A 24,725-nucleotide genomic window follows, 5' to 3' on the forward strand; every position below is an offset into this window, starting at 1 on the left:
CACCCCCCCCCCCCCCCCCACTCACGCCTGTGCTCCTCCACCCCCCCACTCACGCCTGTGCTCCTCCACCCCCCCACTCAGGCCTGTGCTCCTCCACCCCCCACTCACGCCTGTGCTCCTCCACCCCCCCCCCCCACTCACGCCTGTGCTCCTCCACCCCCCCACTCTAACCCGTGCTCCTCCACCCCCCCACTCACGCCCGTGCTCCTCCAACCCTCCACTCACGCCTGTGCTCCTCCACCCCCCCACTCACACCTGTGCTCCTCCACCCCTCCACTCACGCCTGTGCTCCTCCACCCCCCCACTCACACCCGCGCTCCTCCACCCCTCCACTCACGCCTGTGCTCCTCCAACCCTCCACTCACGCCTATGCTCCTCCACCCCCCCACTCACGCCTGTGCTCCTCCACCCTCACACCTGTGCTCCTCCACCCCCCCACTCACGCCTGTGCTCCTCCACCCCTCCACTCACGCCTGTGCTCCTCCACCCCCCCACTCACGCCCGTGCTCCTCCACCCCTCCACTCACGCCCGTGCTCCTCCACCCCCCCACTCACACCTGTGCTCCTCCACCCCTCCACTCACACCTGTGCTCCTCCACCCCCCCACTCACGCCTGTGCTCCTCCACCCCCCCACTCACGCCTGCGCTCCTCCACCCCCCCACTCACGCCTGCGCTCCTCCACCCCTCCACTCACGCCTGCGCTCCTCCACCCCTCCACTCATGGGCATCGTGTGCGTATGAGTGTGGGTGGGTGTGGGTGTGTGTGGGTGTGGGTATGGGTGTGGGTGTGGGTGTGTGTGGGTGTGGGTGTGGGTGGGTGTGTGTGTGTGTGGGTGTGGGTGTGGGTGGGTGTGGGTGTGGGTGCGTGGATGTGTGTGCGTGTGGCGAATCGCTGCTCAAGAGACCAGAGAGGGCGGAGAGGACTTCAATGTTGTGGTTTGAAATGGCGCACCAGCAAGGGCGAGAGACAACAAAGCCTCAGAAAGAGAGAGAGAAAGAGAGAGAGAACCATGGAAGGACAGGAGAGAGGAATAGAGACAGCCAGGGAGAGAAAGAGAGAGAGATTTAAAGAGAGCAGTGTGGCCGGGTCTGTGGGTGGACCTGACTGGACCTGTGCCACTGGCTGAGACTCCCAGCCTACGGGACCCCATCCACCTCCACCTGCCAAGGTGCTGAGACTTAGAACCACACTCTTCATGTTCTTCACCGCCCTTGGGAAGGTTCCATGTTTTGGGTTTTGGGTTTCTGCTCATGAAGTAATGTTATGTGTGTGTGTGTGTGTGTGTGTGTGTGTGTGTGTGTGTGTGTGTGTGTGTGTGTGTGTGTGTGCAGGGCTGCAGGAGGCCTTTGATAAGGACTGGAAGGCAGGCAGGATCACTCAGGGGAACTACAAGAATGGCTCTGACGATGGAGTCCTGGCCTACAAGCTCCTGGTTCAGACCGGCCGCACAGACAAGCCAATCAACCTCAACCTGGTGAGCAAGCTGGCCAACCACAGCCCAGCCACTTCGCCATAGCCCCTCCCCTTCCCCCTGCAACAGTGGACCCGCAAAGTTTGAAAGGCGACACCCGTCCGCGGCTCTTTAAGTCACTTCGCGTCGTTTTTCCTGAAAGAGGCGCTGACAACATGAAAGTGCGTCTCCCCACTGAGCCTTAGAGAGAATGTGAAGCCCCTATATATCTGCCTTTATGGGACGGCGTGCTGCTCGATGTGGGGGGGGGCAGCCCCATAGTGTGTGTGCAGACGAGCCTAACAGGCCTCAACGCTGCCCGGAGCATCTCACATACGTCACGGTGGGATGGACCCGCTGCGGGACTTACGGTGCCTGCAGGGGAAGCGATTGGGCCACACCAGTCCTGTTTGCTCCGTGTGGACTGGGGATCAGTTGTCTGCATTGTAACAGTTTAGATACTGCTGAGCACACATCTGAACCAGACCTGGCTTATCGACACACATCTCTCTGTGTCTGCCTCTCTCTCTCTCTCTCTCCTTTCTATTTCATTTCTCTCACTTGTATCCCATCTTTCTCTTTCCCTCTCCCTCGATCTCTCTGTCTCATTCCCTCTCTCTGCCTTTCGCACTGATTGCTTTACCAAGCGCAGGAATTTAAGGCCCTCCATGGGCCTACAACTCGCCTCTGAGAAAGCAGTTAGTCCTTCATTTAGGCTGTCCCCTTCACCTAGAACAGACCTAAAGCACAGCGTGCAGGACCTGGTGAACCTTCCTGACACACACACACCTCAGTCACGCCCTCTTCTACACACACACACACACACACACTTATATGAGTACACACACTCTTGATTGGAATTGCATTTGCAGTCACTCACATCTGATGCTTCCCTGTGCGTACACACAAACACACCTCAGACACTCCCCCTTCTGGACACACATGCACTCTCTCTCTCTCTCTCACACACACACACACACACATACAGGGGTGTACACAGAGGCATTAAATATGACAGGTTAACACATTTGTAATGCTTCCAGTTACCGCTCGGCATGGAATAGCAGGCGTGAGGGAAATGTAAATAGGAGACGTCCGGATGGCCTGCCATGGCGGAGGGCCTGGGGGGTGGGGGTGAGGCCTGGGGGGTGGGGGTGAGGCCTGGGGGGTGGGGGTTGAGGCCTGGGGGGGTGTGGGGGTGAGGCCTGGGGGGTGGGGGGTGAGGCCTGGGGGGGTGTGGGGGTTGAGGCCTGGGGGGTGGGGGTTGAAGCCTGGGGGGGTGGGGGTGAGGCCTGGGGGGTGGGGGTTGTCAAGCACACGGCGCACGTGCGCTCTCTCTTCTGCAAGCCGACCCCTCCATGAATCACACGCAGGAAGAATCCAATATTGCTTCCCTTGTTTTTCGAGAGCGGTCTAAGAAGGGGGCGTGCTTGTGGGATGGCGGGGGCGGGGCAGGTTGGCGGCAAGCGAGGGGAAGCGGCCTGTGTCGGTGTGCGGCCCTCGTGATGTCATTTCCTGCGTGCGTGAGGGGAGAGGGGGCGGCGGCAGGCCTCGGCCTCCCCACGACAGCTTGAAGACATACGGTTGTTGCCTGTCCTGCTGCTTAATTCGATCCAGACCTCTGGAATCCAACCCCCCCCCCCCTGCTCCTCTCCCAGCTGCTGCTATGGCCTCACTGAGTGGGCCGAGCGCTGGTGCTCTATCTGTCCGCGTGTGTGTGTCTGGGCCACAGCTTCTCCATCATCCATCTTCATAATGAAAGCATGAATCCATCTTTTATTTTTATTTATGACGACCATTGCTTTTTTTTTTTTTCTTTTTTTTTTCCCTTCAGTTCTGTTCAGATTTTACCCAGAAGGGATTGTTCTTGTATCGTTTACTCTTAGGATAGCTGTTTTATTACCGATATCTGCCCTAAAAACACGGTGAAGTAATTTTGGTATCTAATCCCTTTTTAAACGTCTGAATCCGTTTTACTACGGCTACCGAGAGCCGCCTTTTTCATCCCTGGGGCAGGAACGTGCGGTGGCGCCGGGCATTCTGGGTATCCATAGGGGTCAGGAGATGCATGCGTTAGCAGCATTTGTACAGATGTTGTGTTATTTTTATAGCTCCCCTCCATTTGCTGGGTGGCATTTCCCTCCTGTGTTAACAGCGAGGTTAACTACACACAGGCGTGCCCAGGGGACTCTGGCCAATTTTTTTATTGTTACGCTAACTCAAGCAATTTCTCCCCCTCTCCCTCCCCCCCCTCTCTTTTGACTCCCCCACCCGCCGCATACATACACACACGCGCGTGCGCGCACACACACACACACACACACACATACTCCTCCTGACTGAGAGACTGGATTTATTGTCCTGAGAAGTGTGTATGGCACAGAGGAACATACTATAATGATTTTACCTTCCCAGCAGGTAGCTCACTCAGGCCTCTTGTGTGTGTGTGTGTGTGTGTGTGTGTGTGTGTGTGTGTGTGTGTGTGTGTGTGTGTGTGTGTGTGTGTGTGTGTGTGTGTGTGTGTGTGTGTGTGTGTGTGTGTGTGTGTGTGTGTGTGTGTGTGTGTGTGTTAGGTGGAGTATTAAAGCAGCACTAATGCTCTTCCTCCACCTACAGAACATGACAATGAATGTGTTGCACATTTAGTTAAACATCAGGCATTTTGAGCTGTCAACTCTGACTTTTGAACCACTTCCTATGGTTCTACTTCCTCAGATCCAGATTAAGCCTACAGACTAAAACTAATCTCAAATGGAGATTCCCCAATTGGCATTGCCAAATTGGATCCAGTCTAGGGTTGATCCCTTCCTGGGAGACCTGACTCCAAGATGGCGGTCATTTCTTTCCCGTTCTGTCATGGCGTTTTCTCACCTTTCTCTCCCATCCCTGCCACTCTCTGCAGCTTACCACGCACCAGCTGGTGGACGCCGACGGGATCATCAACCCCAGTGCCTTCTACATCTACCTGACCGCCTGGGTCAGCAACGACCCGGTGGCCTACGCCGCCTCTCAGGCCAGCATCCGCCCACACCCGCCCGAGTGGATCCACGACCGCACCGACTCCATCCCCATCAGCAGGCTCACCAGTGAGTGCCGCCCCGTTCAGTATAGAGATACCGGCTGCAGTATAGAGATACAGACTGCAGTATAGAGATACAGACTGCAGTATTGAGATACCGGCTGCAGTATAGAGATACAGACTGCAGTATTGAGATACAGACTGCAGTATTGAGATACAGACTGCAGTATTGAGATACCGGCTGCAGTATAGAGATACATATAGAGATACAGACTGCAGTATTGAGATACCAGCTGCAGTATAGAGATACATATAGAGATACAGACTGCAGTATTGAGATACAGGCTGCAGTATAGAGATACATATAGAGATACAGACTGCAGTATTGAGATACAGGCTGCAGTATAGAGATACATATAGAGATACAGACTGCAGTATTGAGATACAGGCTGCAGTATAGAGATACATATAGAGATACAGGCTGCAGTATTGAGATACAGACTGCAGTATTGAGATACAGGCTGCAGTATAGAGATACAGACTGCAGTATAGAGATACAGGCTGCAGTATAGAGATATAGACTGCAGTATTGAGATACAGACTGCAGTATTGAGATACAGACTGCAGTATTGAGATACAGGCTGCAGTATTGAGATACAGATTGCAGTATTGAGATACAGACTGCAGTATTGAGATACAGGCTGCAGTATTGAGATACAGACTGCAGTATTGAGATACCAGCTGCAGTATAGAGATACAGACTGCAGTATATACAGGCTGCAGTATAGAGATACAGGCTGCAGTATTGAGATACAGGCTGCAGTATTGAGATACAGACTGCAGTATTGAGATACCGGCTGCAGTATTGAGATACAGACTGCAGTATTGAGATACCGGCTGCAGTATTGAGATACAGACTGCAGTATAGAGATACCGGCTGCAGTATAGAGATACAGGCTGCAGTATTGAGATACAGACTGCATGTAGAGAAATATAGGCTGCAGTATTTAGATTTCATAACTGGTGTCAGTTTGCTAGTTAAGCTAGTTAAGAGTTAAGCTGCAGTTCCGTAATCCTATTAGAATATTTAGTAGAATTTCTATAATTGGAAGTACTGGGAGTACTGATGGAGGTGCTGGGAGTACTGATGGAGGTGCTGGGAGATAACCCCCCAACTCCTAGGAGTTTGGAGGAGGTCTTGCAGGATCATGATTGGCTGAGTGTGGCTGTGGCTAGCGGGTGGCCTGCATGCAGGGGGTGTAGGAGTACATGATTGGATAACAAGGCGAGACGACTTCTCCACGTCCAAGCCCCCATAGCGTGGCTGGCTCCTATCCAACTGCCGTCTTAATGGAAAATTTATAGTGGAGATTATAATGGGGGCAAAACCATGTTTCAGTGAATGGAGCTCACATGGCCCTGCCCGGAGCCCACTCACACACACACACACACACACACACACACACACACACACACACACACACATCCCTAACTCCAGAAGCAGGCATTCCGGGTTACATTCTTGCGATTTTATTTGTGGTTTTAAGACCGCCACTTATCCAGGTCGGGCAGTAGCGGCGATGACTCATCGGTGGGGAGACTGATGAAAGCCCAGCTGGGGAGAGGATTTGGGGCGGCAAGCCATCGTCCTGAGCGTCTGTAGAGACGCTGAACCAACCCCCCCCCCCCCCCCCCCTACACACACACACACACACCCCCCAGACCTTGCAAGAGGGGTCCTAACTTGGCCACTAGTCAAAGAATAAGCGTTCATTCTGCTAAGGATGTGTGCGAGGGCGTGTTAGGTCACGTCCTGCCGCAGTAAGACGTGGCCAGCGGCGTTGTTCGGTGTGACAGACGGCTTTCCCAGCGCCACCGCCGATGAGTCGGTGGGGGGTGGCGGATTTTTGACAGCGTAATTACAACCGATCAGTGTCAGTGCTGACAGTTAGCCGCATGTCGGGAGTTGATAGCTGGTAATTTGGCCTCCCTTCTCTGCTCAAGGCGGGGAGGAAGTGATCGGGTTAAAAACGCCGTCATGTACAGCGGACCAGGAAGTACAGGTAGGAGGGAGTTGTGGCTCTGTTACAGCATTGCAGAGGGCCAGTTTCTTAATCTGATGCATTACCTTCCAGGGAGGGAAACATTTTAGAGGTTGAGGTCGTCTTTTTACTACAGTTACAGTAGGAACGAGAAAGAATTGCTGTCTATGTCGTTCTGTTTCGTTAGTTTGTAACAATTTTATCTCCCCCGTGGTCCAGTTCCCGCCGCGGAGCCCATCGAATACGCCCAGTTCCCCTTCTACCTCAACGGGCTGCGCGAGACGGCCCACTTCGTGGAGGCCATCGAGAGCGTGCGCGCCATCTGCAGCGACTACAGCCGCAGGGGCGTGGCCAGCTACCCCAACGGCTACCCGTTCCACTTCTGGGAGCAGTACGTGGGCCTTCGGCACTGGCTGCTCCTCTTCATCAGCGTGGTGCTGGCCTGCACCTTCCTGGTGTGCGCCGTCTTCCTGCTCAACCCCTGGACGGCCGGCATCATCGTGAGTAGCTCCCCGCAGCGCAAGTTCCACCCCCCAAAGCTCTCTTCATACCCCTGCTCTGCTAGACACTTCCTGTTTTCAACTGGAGATTTTTACACTTTTAACATTCACATCTTTACACAGATCTTTACAGGGTTTACACGGCTTTACCCTGCTCTGCTACGTCTTTACACTGTTCTGTTACATCTACACTGATTGCTTGTAGTCAGCGACACAGACTCTTTTCATGGATTTTCTTTAACAGATTGAGTTGTACATGTGGTGACGGTCTGCTGAAGCTCCACAGAAGACCATGAACATAAGTGCAGCTTTATGGAGTTGGTTTTTTTTTTGTTACTGAAATGGACCAAATGTGTCCTTTTCTTATCTGTTTCCTCATCGCTCTTCTGTGAGGAAATGTCATGAATGAAAGTTTGGGAGTAATTAAAACGGGTTTATAAGGCAGGGAGGGGGGAGGGTAGAGGGGGGCAGGCCTGGCCCAACAGAACCAGTGTTTTTCCAGCCTGCCTCTCTGTGTTTATCTTACACTGTCAGGCCCAGCCTGTTTAGTCTACGTGGAGCTTTTCAGAGCATTTCACTAAAATAAATGATTGAGGGACAGAGGGGGTTACCACAGCAACCACAACCGCCCTGTGCACAAAATAGACCCTAGCTCTCTATCTACACATGTGTGCATTTACCCTTGGGGGTGATGTGGGTGGGGTTAAGTGTACCACATCACTCCATACCCCCCTCCCTCTTTGACAGACAGAAGTTACAGTGCTGCTTCCAATTTTACTGCCTCCCTAACCCCACCCACTCACCCATGCTCCCTATATATCCCCCCTAACCCCACACACTCACCCATGCTCCCTATATATCCCCCCTAACCCCACCCACTCACCCATGCTCCGTCTATTTACCCCCTAACCCCACCCACTCACCCATGCTCCCTATATATCCCCCCTAACCCCACCCACTCACCCATACTCCCTATATATCCTCCCTAACCCCACCCACTCACCCATGCTCCGTCTATTTACCCCCTAACCCCACCCACTCACCCATGCTCCGTCTATTTACCCCCTAACTCCACCCACTCACCCATGCTCCCTCTATTTACCCCCTAACCCCACCCACTCACCCATACTCCCTATATATCCCCCCTAACCCCACCCACTCACCCATGCTCCCTATATATCCCCCCTAACCCCACCCACTCACCCATGCTCCCTATATATCCCCCCTAACCCCACCCACTCACCCATGCTCCCTATATATCCCCCCTAACCCCACCCACTCACCCATGCTCCGTCTATTTACCCCCTAACTCCACCCACTCACCCATGCTCCGTCTATTTACCCCCTAACTCCACCCACTCACCCATGCTCCCTCTATTTACCCCCTAACCCCACCCACTCACCCATACTCCCTATATATCCCCCCTAACCCCACCCACTCACCCATGCTCCGTCTGTTTACCCCCTAACCCCACCCACTCACCCATGCTCCGTCTATTTACCCCCTAACCCCACCCACTCACCCATGCTCCGTCTATTTACCCCCTAACCCCACACACTCACCCATGCTCCCTATATATCCCCCCTAACCCCACACACTCACCCATGCTCCCTATATATCCCCCCTAACCCCACCCACTCACCCATGCTCCGTCTATTTACCCCCTAACTCCACCCACTCACCCATGCTCCCTATATATCCCCCCTAACCCCACACACTCACCCATGCTCCGTCTATTTACCCCCTAACTCCACCCACTCACCCATGCTCCCTATATATCCCCCCTAACCCCACACACTCACCCATGCTCCCTATATATCCCCCCTAACCCCACCCACTCACCCATGCTCCCTCTATATCCCCCCTAACCCCACCCACTCACCCATGCTCCCTCTATATCCCCCCTAACCCCACACACTCACCCATGCTCCCTCTATATACCCCCTAACCTGACCCACTCACCCATGCTCCCTCTATATACCCCCTAACCTGACCCACTCACCCATGCTCCCTATATATCCCCCCCTAACCTGACCCACTCACCCATGCTCCCTCTATATCCCCCCTAACCCCACCCACTCACCCATGCTCCCTCTATATCCCCCCTAACCCCACCCACTCACCCATGCTCCCTCTATATACCCCCTAACCTGACCCACTCACCCATGCTCCCTCTATATACCCCCTAACCTGACCCACTCACCCATGCTCCCTCTATATACCCCCTAACCCCACCCACTCACCCATGCTCCCTCTATATACCCCCTAACCTGACCCACTCACCCATGCTCCCTCTATATACCCCCTAACCTGACCCACTCACCCATGCTCCCTCTATATACCCCCTAACCTGACCCACTCACCCATGCTCCCTCTATATCCCCCCTAACCCCACCCACTCACCCATGCTCCCTCTATATCCCCCCTAACCCCACCCACTCACCCATGCTCCCTCTATATACCCCCTAACCTGACCCACTCACCCATGCTCCCTCTATATACCCCCTAACCTGACCCACTCACCCATGCTCCCTATATATCCCCCCTAACCCCACCCACTCACCCATGCTCCCTCTATATACCCCCTAACCTGACCCACTCACCCATGCTCCCTCTATATCCCCCCTATCCCTGCTCTCCCACTTATGCCCACCATATATCCCCCCACCCCCCACCCACTGACCATGCCCCCAATACTGTCCTGTTTGTGAACTCTTTCTGCCCCGGTCCTCCCACCCCCAACCCCAGCATCCCCCTCTCTCTCCCCCTTGCTCACCCCCACCTCCCCCCATCTTCAAAGGCAGGAGGGCCCCCTGGTAACCCAAGACCCATCAGCTGATTACAGCATCCACTCTCCTCAATCGAGCCGCAATTTTAAGCTCCACACTGACCCAGGCCTACATTCCAAGAGAAATTTCCCAGAATTCCAGAGCCCTCTCCTCATCCCCTACATGGTTGAGACGATCCCGCAGGCGAGAAAAGAGAAATGTCAATTTATGGCCTGCGTTCGCAAACACGCACACCGCGGCCCGTTTTGCCAGTGAGACCTGAACCAGCCGACACAAAGAAGCGGTGCGTCACCTTCGTCCCCCCCCACTGTGCCTCTGCAGGTGCTGGTTCTGGCCCTGATGACGGTGGAGCTGTTCGGCATGATGGGCCTGATCGGCATCAAGCTGAGCGCCGTGCCCGTGGTCATCCTCATCGCCTCCGTGGGCATCGGCGTGGAGTTCACCGTCCACGTGGCTCTGGTGAGTCCTCGCCCGCTCCGCCCCGCACATCTAGCGCTCGTCCCGCCTCTGGACGCCGCCATCTAACGGCCGTTGCCGCCTCCGCCCGCAGGCCTTCCTCACCGCCATCGGGGACCGGAGCAGACGGGCCGTGCTGGCCCTGGAGCACATGTTTGCCCCTGTGCTGGACGGAGCCTTCTCCACCCTGCTGGGCGTGCTGATGCTGGCCGGCTCTGAGTTCGACTTCATAGTGAGGTACGGGTGGAGCGTCCACTCCACAGCCCCTCCACCCCCTCTAGGAGTGCCTTCTGTCCTTTTGACCTTCTCTTAACCGCTGAAACGTTTCAAAATAATGTTCATCGTTAGTTACTAATCAATTTATCTATTGAATAATTCTTTCCAAAATGTTACCTAGTGCTCAACTTTCCTAATCACTCATAGCTGACACGTAAACCCTCGGGGTTCCCTTGTATGACTCACTGTGTGTGTGTGTGTGTGTGTGTGTGTGTGTGTGTGGTGTGTGTGTGTGTGTGTGTGTGTGCGTGTGTGTGTGTGCGTGTGTGTGTGTGCGTGTGTGCGTGTGCGTGTGCGTGTGTTTTCGCCTTTTGGAACCATAGATCTTGTTGTGGAATTTCTATTGTTTTTGTCATTGTCTTGCTCAGAATGGAAAAGTGCTCTGAATGGAGACACCTGTGCCATTTAACAGGAAGTGAATGAATTTAAATCAGGTGATGGACTGGATGTTAAACGGAAAGTGATCCACAGGGGTTTGGCAAGCTTGGAAAAGTTCTGTTATGTTAATTTGCCATATTACTTCACTCTTTCTTAAACAAAAAAAAAACTAAAACCTAATTTCCTCTGTAAGACTTGTTGAATCTACAAGCAGGCCTGTTGCTGGCACTAAAGTCTGAAGCAGAAGTAGTGGATGCAATCTGGTGGAATGTAGTGTGATGTAACCTGGACTGGCCTAATCTGGTGGAATGTAGTGTGATGTAACCTGGACTGGCCTAATCTGGTGGAATGTAGTGTGATGTAACCTGGACTGGCCTAATCTGGTGGAATGTAGTGTGATGTAACCTGGACTGGCCTAATCTGGTGGAATGTAGTGTGATGTAACCTGGACTGGCCTAATCTGGTGGAATGTAGTGTGATGTAACCTGGACTGGCCTAATCTGGTGGAATGTAGTGTGATGTAACCTGGACTGGCCTAATCTGGTGGAATGTAGTGTGATGTAACCTGGACTGGCCTAATCTGGTGGAATGTAGTGTGATGTAACCTGGACTGGCCTAATCTGGTGGAATGTAGTGTGATGTAACCTGGACTGGCCTAATCTGGTGGAATGTAGTGTGATGTAACCTGGACTGGCCTAATCTGGTCAGGTATAAAGTGGTGTGGAGTAAGAGGCACCGGTGTTATTAGGCAGGCCATAGTGACTGCTGCAGTAGTTCGTTCCCTTTGGAGAGGCTTTGTAAAGCCTTCCAGTCTCAAATCTCTCTGGATCTAAAGTAGTGTACATACACACACACAAGCACACACAAACACACACACTCACAAACACACACATCCTCTCTCTTCACCTCTCTCCACATTGGGCCTGAGTCACTCTTGCAAGCTCTCATTGAAACATAACCACTGTTTTTTCTTTAAACACCCCCCCCCCTTCACACACACACACACACACACACAAGCACAAATGTACACACAGCCCCCTCCCCCTGACGATAAGAAAAAAACAAAGGAGAAAAAAAGACCCAGGCTATATTTTTCTAGCCTTGCAGAAATAAATGTTTCCCTGCCTTTCCCCTGTCAGGGCTGCGAATGTTTTGAGTGCAAACAGTCCAGACGTGCAGCTCTGCGAGGTATGTGCTCGTTCACCGTTCCGCTGGGGAGACGTGGCTCCCGGGTGCCCGCCCGAAACCCGCGGCTCTGGGACGTGGCGGCCTGGCCCGGGAGGACCCGGCACTGCCCCACATAAACGGCCTTTGTCGCTCGCCTCTGTCTCTGGGAGCCGTGCTCGTCTGTGGAAAAATCCCACACCGGTGTAAATCACTCCTCGGCCACCCGCACACTCAGGGGCCGCCAACGGACTTTCTGGCCGGCTCACAGAAAGGCTCCGAACGTGTGTAGGACTTTTAAGATGTTTTTTTTTCTTCGACGGAGTAGCGTCTAACCCTGAATGCGTGGCGTCTGTTTGGGTACATAGCGCCGCTGCCCTTGAAACCGAACCAAGGCTTGCAAAATCTCCAGTAGAGCTAGAAATGAGAGTAACCTCACTGACAGGAACACCCACGGGCCGCAGGGCCTGGAGGCTCCGCAGACTGGCCGTCGTCAGGAGGCCGAGGGCCGGATAGCCAGCAAACTGCCTAGGTCAGAAATCTGGCCCTGAGATCGCCCTGAGGCCCAGCTGTGCAGCATACCAGCTGGCAAGATACACACACACACACATACACACACACACACACGTAGCATAAATGCACGCTCACGCTTGTGAAAATGTTTTAAACACTCGCTCCCTCGCCGACGCCTGCCGGTGTGTCTGGCCTGGTTCCTCCCGTTTCTAGCGGTTTGCTTTGGAGGGAGCGGGTCCACTGTGCCCATCCTGAGTACTGGAGCAGGAGAGGTAGCACCGTGAAGCCTCGTGAAGCCTCCTCAAAGATCCTTTCAAAAATACCTCTCTTGGGTCCCTGTGTTTCTTTAATGAGGGAAAAGATGGCAGCTGCAACTTGAGCTCCTGTAATTTGCACAGATGCATTGACGGCCTAGCAGAGGTAGGCGAAGGTAGCCATAATGGAGGAGAGGAGGGGAGAGGAGGAGACGAGAGAAGAGGAGAGGAGAAGAGAGGAGAAGAGAGGGATTTATCAGGGAGATTGTGGGGTCTTACCTGATACTCTAGAGATTTAATTAGACCAAGGGATTGTGAAAGGCAGGGAAATTTCACAGAGGCTTAAAGAGAATGAGAGAGAGGGAGAGATAGAGAGAGAGGGAGAGATGGAGAGGGAGAGAGTTTGAGGCCTTGCTAGAGGGCCCTGAAGTTTTTTTTTCTCCCCTCTTCTAGACTAAATTGTTTAAATTCTATACCCTTCACTTCATTTGTTTTCTTCTGCTTGCTTTCTTTCTTTTTCTTCCTTCCTCTCCTTCCTGTCTTTCCTTCTTTCTCTCCTTCTCTCTCTTTCTTTCCTTTTTTAAGAGCAAGGGAGAGAGGCCCCTGTCCCTTTGTGATTCATCTCTCCTCTCCTCCCACCCAAGCCCCCTTCTCCACATTCCTCCTGCTTTGCTTTAGTCCATGTTTGCTTGTACTCTGCTCACCCTTCAAAAAAAGGGGGAAAAGAACCCCCCCCCCCCTTTTTTTTTCCATGCCTTTGAATTAACCAACTAATTATGTCTCCAGCTTTTCTGTGCTGTTCTCTAAAAGACCCTCTTTGGAGACTTTGTCTGGCACAAGGTAAAACTGGTTTTAGAACTTAATGAATTCTTCCTGTATATGTGCGCACGGGGCAGGCGTTCAGGTGTGCGTTTTGTAAAGTTGTTTCCTTGCATTAATCCCAAGTTATTTGGCTGTTTGTTTAGGGGACCAGCTAATATCACAAGGCAGCGATCAAGGGTTTATTCGACTGACTTCCTTCTCGTCCAATGCTAAGCGTGCATGTGTTTGTGTGTGTTGGCAGATACTTCTTTGCTGTGCTAGCCATCCTGACTGTGCTGGGGGTCCTGAATGGCCTGGTCCTGCTGCCCGTCCTGCTCTCCTACTGCGGCCCTTATCCCGAGGTAAGAGGATCGCATCTCTTGAGTTTTCCGCCACCGCCACCATCCCTCACATACCACGGACGCAGCTATGCAGAGCTAGAAGCTCTGTCTGGGGAGTCTGCGTGCCTGGCCCAAATCTGCCCATAACACACACACACACACACACACACACACACACACACACACACACACACACACCCAGACTGAAGGACCCCTCGGCTCTCTCGTATCTGCTGGAGTGACGCTGGGACTGCTGTCCACGTGTCTTCCACTTGTCCCCGTGTTGTTTTGCCACGGCCGTCTTCACGTATCCTTTGACCGTAAGGCTAGACTGTTTGGAAATAAAAGCGAAAAATGTTTTTGGTGCCCACGTGTCTTCAGCTTTTAAACGTGAGTCTCTTTTTTTGGCGCCCACGTGTCCTCAGGTGTCTCCTGTGGATGGGCGTAGCCGGCTGCCCACGCCGTCCCCCGAGTCCTTCCCACCGGTGGTGCACTTCACCATGCGGCCCAACCACACCGGCGCCGCCTCCGACTCCTCGGACTCCGAGTACAGCTCCAACTCCAGCACGTCGGGCCTCAGCCAGGAGGTCCAGCACGGCAACCTGGTGGCCAGCAGGGAGCGGGCCACTCGGCCTGAAGAGGTGCGCATCTCCACGGGGGCGGGGCTCGGCGGCCGCCACGCAGCCCCGCCCATGTTACCTCCGTACTCGGTAAGAGGAGGAGGGCAAAACTGAACAATCATATGTAATCTGATCAGGAATATGAATCAACAAAATTAAAAAAGCTCCTTTTTGATTGTAGCTTGTCTTAAAAAATACCACAGGATGTTGTTTTGTTCTTTAGCATGATAATGCTTAAGTTAAGTTAAGTTAAGTTCAAGCTGCAGATGGCACCTCTGTTTCAAATCTCACGTGTGTAACATTTTGTATGTTCCTCAGGCGGGGCCCACAGACTTCAGGCAGCAGCAGCATCATCATCATCCTCATCCTCATCGCCCCACCCATCCTCCTCCTCCATCTCAGGATGTAGGACCTCAGGCTTCCCACCGACATGGCAGCAGGGACCCCAGGAGGGAGGAGGCGAACGCCGCCCCGCCCCCTCCTCAGAGGCCGCGCACAGACGCTTTCGAAACCGCCAACAACGTGGGCGGCCATTTCGGCCCTGCCCCCAGAGAACGTTCGGCGGGGCGCCGGCCCCGCCCCCACAACCCCTACCCCCACCCCACCAACCCCGCCCCGGGCCCCACCTACTGCCAGCCCATCACCACGGTGACGGCCTCAGCCTCCGTGACAGTGGCCGTCCATCCAGGCCAGAGCCCCGCCTACCCTTGCTACGCCTCCAATGACAGCTACCGCTCTTCAGAAGAAGGCTACCCTGACGCCCACTTCCCCGACCCGCACGTGCCCTTTGACGAGAGTCACCGCGGCGGAGACTGCAAGCTGGGGGGGATGGAGCTGCAGGATCTAGAGTTTGACTCTCCTAGAGACAACCGCAAGAGCCTCTCCAGCTGAGGTGAGCTCATTCTGCTCTGTTTAAATGGCATTTCTGCCATGTTATCGTTACAAACATTGTACTTGTGGTACTATTGCAGTACTATTGGTGTCCATTGGTTGTATCCAGTCTAATGCTACTCTACTACTAGTTACTATGCCCATGGGAGTACTGTAACTGTCATTCCCAGTCCCACCTTCACTGCGGGAGCATTTCTTATTTTGTCCCTACGCGCATGCGGATAACTTCAGTGAGTCATGTTCAGTGTGAACTAGCAAGTGCTTCAGGTGTCAGAAGGACTGAACGCAGGATCTGACAGCCATCTCCACCAGCAGAGTAGTGGCTCCGGGTCCAGACCTAGAGGTTCCTAACCATGACTTAATGTTTAGAGGAGATCAGTGCTTCTCACTCCCGGCCCTGAGGAGGACGTGCGTTCTCATTCTCCCCAGTGTAAGACATCTGGTTCCACTCGTCAACTAATTGACTCTTCATGAGGTGGGCCATTTGTCGTAGACAAGGAAGACACACAAGAGTGGGCAGGGCCTGGCGTCATCAGGACTCGGTTGATCCACTGTGAACTTGCAGCCCGTCCCCAAACCCCCAGAGCGAAGGCAGTCCTGGCATGTCATTAGTCGCGTTCCAGCGTTAACTGTGTTTGCATTTCCCTCTTCCTCCCTGCAGAGCCCGAATGTCAGAGCCACAAAAAGGGCCAAAGATGGGACATCCACCTCCTGGCGGGGGGAGCAGCCACAGCGCCACAGGGGGCGAGGCTTCTCATGACGGTGCCGCCTCTGCCCCGCCCACTCTCTTGGCGCATAGACCTAACGCCCACCCAATATATGGCTGGGGATGTTGGGGGGGGAACGAAAGAAGAAGGCATACACGAGTGTAAATAAGAATGGAGAGTAGCTATGATCGTACCGGTCTGGGGCGTTATCAGGCCGCGTGGTGACTGGTGATTACTGTCCATTGTCTGTGTATCTGTGCCATGGGGAAGCTCCATCTTAGACACACTTGTCAGCATCCAGACGCTGCTGCTTAAGATGTTGGTGTAATGTACTTGTAGACTTCTATGCAATCGTTCTCTTGGGTGTTATGTAGTGTGTGCATTGGTGTGCATGAGAGAGTGTGTGTGCGTGCTTGCGTACTTACTGTGCATATATGAGAGCATTGGTGTGTGTGTGTGTGTGTGTGTGTGTGTGTGTGTGTGTGTGTGTGTGTGTGTGTGTGTGTGTGTGTGTGTGTGTGTGCGTGTAGCAAGAGTGTATACAAACATTTCACTCCAACATTTCATTAAAGTTCAAAAAGTTCACTCCATGCCCCACACATTCACATCCATGCGGGCTAAAGAACACTCAAGGTCTTGTAGATCCATCCTTTGGCAAAACCATTTTACTGCCATATATTTGGGTTATTCATGCAGTCAGTGAACAACAGTACTTTTATTAACATGTTCTGGCTATGGAATATGTTAGCTGTTATTAACTTTAAGTACCTACACAAGTAAGTAATTGTGTAGCCTTTTCATTGTCAGACCTCATAATTCAGTATCAGGTCTTTTCAAGCGTTACTATGTGGGAATTGCAAATGGATGAGCAGTGTGTGTGTGTATGTGTGTGTGTGTGTGTGTGTGTGTGTGTGTGTGTGTGTGTGTGTGTGTGTGTGTGTGTGTGTGTGTGTCTGCATGTTCTATGTGTAATGAAGTAGAATGTATGCTTTATTCAGATGTTAATTTGCTTATCACAAACCTGTGGTAGTTGGAAAAAATTATATATATATATGCGATGCCGGTTTAACATTGAACCATGCTATGCGTGGGAGTTTGGAAATGAAGAAAGTGTAGAGAGCGTTTGCGTGTGGCTCTGCTGTACCTGCTCCACGGCCAAACTTTCCTCTCTTCTTCTAGCTCGTCTCGAGTTATTTTACTGTAAATGGCCATTTAGTCTCAACTCACATATGCTCTCGACGTTCATAACTGTATTACTGGGTACACTATAATCTACAGAGTAGTTTAAAGTATAGTCCTTTTTTGTGACTTTCATCGGTACTGTTGTTGGTTATTAGGTTTACTGTGGAAACTGGTCAGCCTTGGTAGCATTGTCCTTACATTCGTCCTCTACATTACAGAATGGCATTATTGTTCATTTCCTTTTTTTTACAGCTAACGATATGGTTTAATAAACTATTGAAGGTACAAGTCGATGTACTGGTGGTACAAGTCAAGTTGTAGCCACTCTAACAACATTCTAATGTCCTTCACTTTACATGTTTCAATAAGCTACGTTGATGGGCAAAGCCAAGGGGTTCGCCACTGAATGGCGAATGAGACGTGCGCATTCTGTCGTTCGGTCCGTCCGCCTCCTCAGTGATAGGCCGCGACTACTGGTCCCCGGTTTAACACGAGCAGCTCTCTCCTCTGACCTCACCTCATAAAACTCCACAACACAACGCCATGACACTAATTGGAAGTTCCCCCTCGACTGTCAAATGGTGCATACGAGTACTTCTAGGGTCAAGGGTCAGGGAGCCCACACTTCACTCTGAGTCTGGTGTTTGTGTGTGTGTATGTGTATGTGTGTGTGCGCGCGTGTGTGTGTTTGTGTGTGTGTATGTGTGTGTGTGTGTGTGTGTGTGTGTGTGTGCGTGTGCATGCACATGTCTGTGTCTATGAGGAGGCTATTTGTGTGTGCAGTTCACTTTTTGCTGGTTACTCTAACTCAACTTCCCTAAGTATGGCCTCCTGTCAGACATGTCTGTCTTTTAATTTCCCATTCGATTTTTCTTTTCTTCAGCAAGGTTTATGTCCTTCTGTCAAATGCTTGTTTGAGCTGTCTGTCTGTCTGTCTGTCTGTCTGTGTTTCATGTTCTCCTAAATGTCACATTGGCAGTAATAGGAGAAAATCATGGCTGGCAACTATTGTTATTCATTTTATATTCTGTTCATTTTTTACATTTGTTTTGCAATATTTATATTTTTGTATTATAAGATATTGTTTTGTTCAATAATGGTCATAATGCCAGTTGTTAACAATGCAGGGATTTTTATGTCTGTCTTAAACACTATTACAGTTTTCTGTGTTCTTACATTAATGGATTTTGATATGTATAAAGTGCTTACTAATGTTAAATAGAAAAAAGAGTATATAACATTTACATTACAGATTCATCACAGCTCTTAGAGGATTTTAAAAGGAAAATAATTAGTGGTTTTTACAGACTGCCATTTTTTCCTTGGTTGGTGTGGATGTCCTTTTCAGTTACAAAGATAAATGTATGCCATATAATTTATTTATATGAAAATTTATTTTTGTAGTGTACATAGTAGTTGTCAAGTTACTTGACAGAAGTATATTTTTAAAGAGTTTATATGTAATGCTACCATTTTTGTGAGAACATAACAGAGACATTAAGTCATTAAGGTGCACACTTTCATTGCTAATTTCTTCCCCTTTTACAGTGTTACCATAGAAGAGATTGAATGAACTCTGAAAAGACTGTTTGGGTTTCGTGAAAAGCTAGCCATGAAAGTAGAAAAATGTACTAGCTCTCTAAATAATAATGTTCAAACACTGATAGAATTCTAACAAATAAAAATATTATAACTTATTTGTCTCTTTGTTATAAATAAACGAATGTGAAAGCTGAGCAGTAGCTACCTGTGATTGAATCTGTCGTTAAAAAGTACAGCAGTGTTTTTAAACTCCCTGTTTTACACACGCAAACACGGAAAGTGGCGCATGCGCACCAAATCACACGCGCGTGAGTGTCGTTTTGCGCGAGACGGAGACTAGGAGCGACGTCCGGCGACTTTGCCCGCTTCTCCACTCGCTGACATCTGGCGACAAAGCCGGCTTCTCCCGCTAGGAGCGGGCCTTCCCTAAGCGCCGCGCACCTCTCCCTCTACCATTCTGATTGACAGTTTTATAGACTGCAAGGAAATTGGTTGTAGTTACAATACAGCTGGTGTGCTCTAAGTAATGAAAAGGGGCATATGGCTTGGAAAACGTAGTGATGGAAGCTGATTCGCCTTGACCCCTCGTAACTCGCCCGCATGGGTGGTGGCCGTTTATTATTCATGCGCCACCATCGCGGGGCTCGCGCTTGCCCATTGTACCCTTTGACACGCTGCGCTCGTTTGCTGTCTGAATGGACTGCGGGTTGCGAAATTGCCTTTTACTCCCAATAAGGGCATTAGCTAAGGTAGCCAATGCACACTGACAGTTCATGTGATATGCGTTATAGTACATTACAGGTGGCGCAAAATGTTTAGCGATTTTCTACATGGAGGCTTCGCAGGTAGTAAGAAGAACGTGTCATTAGCCGTATTCTGCACATTTTAGTGTTGGCTCTTTCTTCAAAGATGCTTCATAAGTGATTTAATGTCACCTCCTTTAAGAAGTTACATCCCCTAAGATTCAACTGAGGTATTACAGCATAGCACCTTAAGGCTGATGATCATAGCGTTTAAAATGAACCACCGTGTTGTTTTGGAAGGAGTGTTACGTTTTGGAGCAAAATTGAACGTATTTCAGTGTTTTTCTGATAGTCAACCAGAATTGTAATAAAGTTTACAGCATTTACTCATTTAATTAAAGTTAATTTAATTTGACTCACTCACTCAAATCAGTGTCTCAAAAAGGACCATAACGTGCATGCTTCAACAGCAGCATAAAAGTGTTTACCATAAACCAAACACACAACACGTCACAACTTCATGTCTGCACTGAGTCATGGACGTATAGAAGCAGCAGTGTCCAGCTGGCGCGCTCTGGTGCACAGATGATCGCTGCAACTCGCGAGCCATTCACGAGCTCTTGGTCCCAGCGTTGCGCTGGAGCGAAAGCCCCCGCAGATGTCTTCTCCGCTAATTCCACTCAGAAGAGGTAATACAACGCTCATCTAACTGTAATGGCCAGAGCTCGTGGTAGCCTCCACGCCACAGCCAAGCATCCATCCCCTGTGCGGGACAGCTGTACAGAGCCACGCTCTCCCCGGCCTTAAAGCTGGGAACCATTAATGGAGGAATTCAGAGGCCCTGAAATCACACATCTCATCACTCAAAATGAGAGGGAGAGGGAGAGAGAGAAAGAGGAGCAAAGATGGAAAAAGGTGTTTTTTTTTCTGCGTCGGGAGCTGCGGTACAGCTGTTTGGCGACTGCAGGCTGACGTTTGTGCGGGAACGCCCAGAGGGCCGCTACAACCACCGCCACCACCCGCCAGCGGTGAAGTCAAGTCTTACGCCGCCCGAATGTTTTAGAGCCGCGCTCCCTTGCCAGAGAGTGATGGTATGATATGCATCCCCTGAATCTACACGGCTATGAGAGACACGTAATGCACCAGGGACAAAGAGGCATTGTTAGTAGTGAATGATGTATTACCAGTAAGCGAAGTGTTCAAATGACAACTGGTGATTTTAGCCGCAACACACAGTTGCACAATTTGCTGTATCGGGCAATGCATTCAAGGAACTACCAAGAGATCCTTTGAATGGTCTCAGGTTCACATACATTATTTCATCGATGGTTGTAACTGGACCAGAACATGATGTTTTCCTGACTAGTAAAATAAGGACGGTCTTCACCTATCATGCAGTCACTGTATGTGTATTACTGACGAAGAATGTTCATGGTCAGACATATATGCTCAGGATACGGAGGCTTCCTTCCCGTGCTCCTACACACAGCATCAATGGCCTCTCGACCTGCACATGCACGTAACGCGCCATATCTAGCTAGCTGTACTGTTCAGAAAAAATTTAAATGGTCTTTTTTTTCAAACTCTATACGACAACGACAACGTGCCACAGCCCATCACTATGTTAGAAAGGCCAAATATTTTGGCGTGTGTATACACAAGCAAGACGCAGACACAGGGGCCTGGGCGACAGGAGAATGATTACATTGACTGATGTTGTTTACTTTGATTTCCACTCGCATCATTTATTTTGCTGAGCTGGTAAACCAAACCGTTATTTACATTTCAGCTCCAGTGATTGTAGATCTCGAGCCAAGGCTGAAGGTTTCTCGTAACGCTCACACAGACCTCACTCAGCTCCTCGGGAGCCGTTTTTCTCTTTCTGCACGCCTTCCAAGCCCAACCGCATACCGGGCCGCCTTTTCTCCAGATCAGGCGGCACATGTTTCTCTGTAAGTGATGTACATATGTTTATTGCGAAGATGACAAACTAACGCTGGATTACAGTGTTCGTTTTTTCGTCCCGCTGCCCTGGGTTTACGGAACCCCAAATAATGGAAACATGCATTCTACCTCTTTTGTTTAAACTATAGGCTGTTTGTCCTCGCCCGCAAACACGCAACAACCTATGGAAACATGTGCGTCATCTGAAGCGAGCATGTGTGTGTGTCAGAGAGAAAAAGAGAGGGAAAGCATGCGAAAGAGAGAGAGTGTGTAAGTGTGTGTGTGTGTGTGAGAGAGAGAGAGAGAGAGAGAGAGAGAGAGAGAGAGAGAGAGACGTTAAATGCTTTCATGTGTGTTTGGGAGTGCTGCGCGAACACAATATTTTGCTAATCCAAATAAAATTACAGCATCTGACTTCACACGCACTGGATGGAGGGAGAAACATCCTGTTTTAGCCTGTGATACAGCAAGGGTCCCACAACGGCCTCCGGTCAAGGTACCTCAACCTAGACCCGAGAGAGAGAGAGAGTGAGAGAGAGAGAGAGAGAGAGAGAGAGAGAGAGAGAGAGAGAGTGAGAGAGAGAGAGAGTGAGAGAGAGAGAGAGAGCAATCGACCAAAAGCAACCTTGACCTAGACCAGAGTGAGCAAAAAAGAGTGGGGCCCTATGTTTGTAAACAGTTTGGAATTCGCTAATGCTCTTTGCATCCACCAATGGTGGGTTGATTTTGTTCCAGCAATGTGGCGTATTGATTCTGACCCAGTGCCAGCAGTCTAATCAAGACCACGTGCTGAATGGCTTGTGTCCCCCATCGCCGACTGCACCTCACCATGCTGCCCTGCTAATGCACTTACACTGGTAGACTACACATGACAGTACAATACAAGAACGACTCAACTGGCCCATTAGAATACAGCCTAAGATAAAATTAGAACATAAACTGTTCTGCTGTTTTTTGGAGGACAGAGCACGGAGCACAGACCCCCTCTACATGTCACTGATGTACATGTGAAGCTCTCTGCCTGCGGACGTGTGACATGAGTTGTGCACTGTGTCTCTCCTTTGCTGCGGTGGTTTAGGTGGGCCTGACCGCACATGGGCCAGGGGCAGGAAGCCATTATGGCTCCATGCTAGAGGTGAACTGGTTACTAGTTACTGGTAAAGCAAGCTATCATGCCATTCTTGGGTGCAGGTCTGTGACACACATGCTCATTCAAAGATTTTGAAATCAACGTGTGTGTGTAGTGATGTGGAGAGTCTCATTAACATGGGTGTGATTCAGGCACGGCTCACGCGGCGATTGCTCAACGTATGGCCACTGTTCTGGCTGCACTCTTGATTATGCTAAGTCTGTATGTTTTCTTTAATCAAACCACATGGACTCCAGCTGTATTGGTTAACCTGCTGTGACCCCTCACCGCCCATTTCAAACGACATGCACATACACTACGTACACTTACACATGTTACCAGTAATTGTGTAGGATGTTTCAGAATGTCTCCCCATATTTCTAGTAACTCAAGCATTTATAATATGAGACAGCCCATGTAACCTCCTTTGGTGGCACAGGCTCTTTACATGTTTCCGAAAAAAGCGTGTGCATTAGTCCATATTGTTTCCATCAAATTGAAATTATTCACTTTCATTGGGCACATGGTTTGTGGTTGACTCAGGTCACCAGTAAACAGTTCTCTTCAGAGAAGTGAAGGACATGAGATACTGGACGTGTGATACTGCAGTGCTGGTGTGGACAGCTTCGTGTGAGCTGGGTCAGAGCTCAGCTGTGCAATTGTGAATCGCACACTTGTCCAAAACATGCAATAACTGCCTGTGCGTTTTAACCTGCTCAACGAACAGACCTGCTTAATGTTGCCCTGACAACTGTCCATGAAATCATCTAAAAACACACGACTGTGCCTCCTTGCTAGTAACCTTCATCTGGTGGTAGTGGCGTCCGTGTGGTCTTTTGTTCGTATTGGTTCCTCTGGTGTTTTCCTGTTGTCATGTGTTTTGTCATTCTGTTTTCCCTTTTTACGCCTGTTGTGTTTGCATGACGGATTCTTGGTCACTGATGTTATGCAGGCTGATTTTCTTATGTTCAGTTGTCGTTCATCAAACTCTTCAGCTGGAGACTCAGCTGATGTGAACGCCATCTCTCCTGATTAACAGAGCCTAGTCAACGTAAGGGAGCGGCAATCTGTCTCAGGGAGGCCACGTCGAGAACACAGGACGCCGTGTCCGTTCCTCCGTGGCGAGTCAATATAACGGTTCAGTCCAGGAAACAGGGTGTGGACTCTGCACCTCCATGCCCATCCGACAAAGGGTGGCCCGTCAGGAGAAGAGTGCGGCCTCCATGCTGGTGGGAGGTGTTTTGGGTGGGTGCGGTGCCCGCTTCATTGCTCCATCCTGCCTGTGTTTACACACACTGGGAGGTGTTGTGGTGGGAGGGGCAGCGATGGCGTCTCCTCACCAGCGGTCTTCGAGGCCACGGCGCCACGTGGCTTTCTGCTTATTTTGTGCCGTCTCTTGTGCTTTTCTGTTGCACGCGTTATGTGTTTTGATCGTATACCACGCACGCAGGTGCCGTGAGTTCAGCCTTTTGTTGAGCCCGCTTTCTTTAGTTGTGGTTAGGGAACGTTTTTGTTTGCTTTAGTTACATCCAACCTTTTCTGTTGGAGACTTGCATTTGCTTTCTCTTCTTTTTTTGCATTTTTTTTGCCCATGACAAGACAAAGCCCTTAAATGTAGGTGGCTGTGTTTTAAACAAACGTAGCCTATTAATGATTCCAAGATATGCACTCCAATACATTACAGGGGAATATGCTGATAAGGACACGTCAATCTCAGACCTGTATAGTGAGTTATGGTGATGAATTTGTGAGTTGTTTCAGATTGGTCATTTCCTCCTTCTGCTTACTTGTCAAGTTGTGGAAGCTGGAATTGCTGCAATAGTCTGGCTGTAATACTCTGTGACTGGCCTTCTTTATAAAGCCTTAAGCTTTCTTTGTAACAGCATGCTGACCAAACCCTCAAATTGAGTCTGTGTGGGCTTACTAAACAGCCTATATAAAGTTTGAAGGGCTATGTAAAAATGTTTATGTGAACCATGGC

The 24,725-nt window shown here is 50.5% G+C and overlaps 1 protein-coding gene across 3 annotated transcripts in view; it reads left to right on the forward strand.

Moving 5' to 3' along the window:
- Positions 1 to 19,122, forward strand: part of ptch1 (patched 1) — a 49,206-nt gene extending 30,084 nt beyond the window's left edge. The window contains exons 16-25 of one of the 3 annotated variants that reach the window (XR_013130532.1): positions 1,334 to 1,476; positions 4,355 to 4,538; positions 6,733 to 7,013; positions 10,125 to 10,262; positions 10,354 to 10,496; positions 13,908 to 14,007; positions 14,412 to 14,696; positions 14,925 to 15,498; positions 16,159 to 16,694; positions 16,735 to 19,122. Coding sequence is in view for 2 of the 3 variants with exons in the window: in XM_077003615.1 (XP_076859730.1) it covers positions 1,334 to 1,476; positions 4,355 to 4,538; positions 6,733 to 7,013; positions 10,125 to 10,262; positions 10,354 to 10,496; positions 13,908 to 14,007; positions 14,412 to 14,696; positions 14,925 to 15,497 (1,847 nt within the window). In the remaining variant the exon portion in view is untranslated. Of the gene's footprint in view, positions 1 to 1,333; positions 1,477 to 4,354; positions 4,539 to 6,732; positions 7,014 to 10,124; positions 10,263 to 10,353; positions 10,497 to 13,907; positions 14,008 to 14,411; positions 14,697 to 14,924; positions 15,499 to 16,158 lie in introns of all 3 variants that reach the window. The other 2 variants (XM_077003615.1, XM_077003616.1) reach the window with 2 other exon arrangements.
- Positions 19,123 to 24,725: the final 5,603 nt, after the last annotated feature.

This window comes from Brachyhypopomus gauderio, chromosome 4 (genome assembly GCF_052324685.1).
Source record: "Brachyhypopomus gauderio isolate BG-103 chromosome 4, BGAUD_0.2, whole genome shotgun sequence".
Lineage (NCBI taxonomy): Eukaryota > Metazoa > Chordata > Actinopteri > Gymnotiformes > Hypopomidae > Brachyhypopomus > Brachyhypopomus gauderio.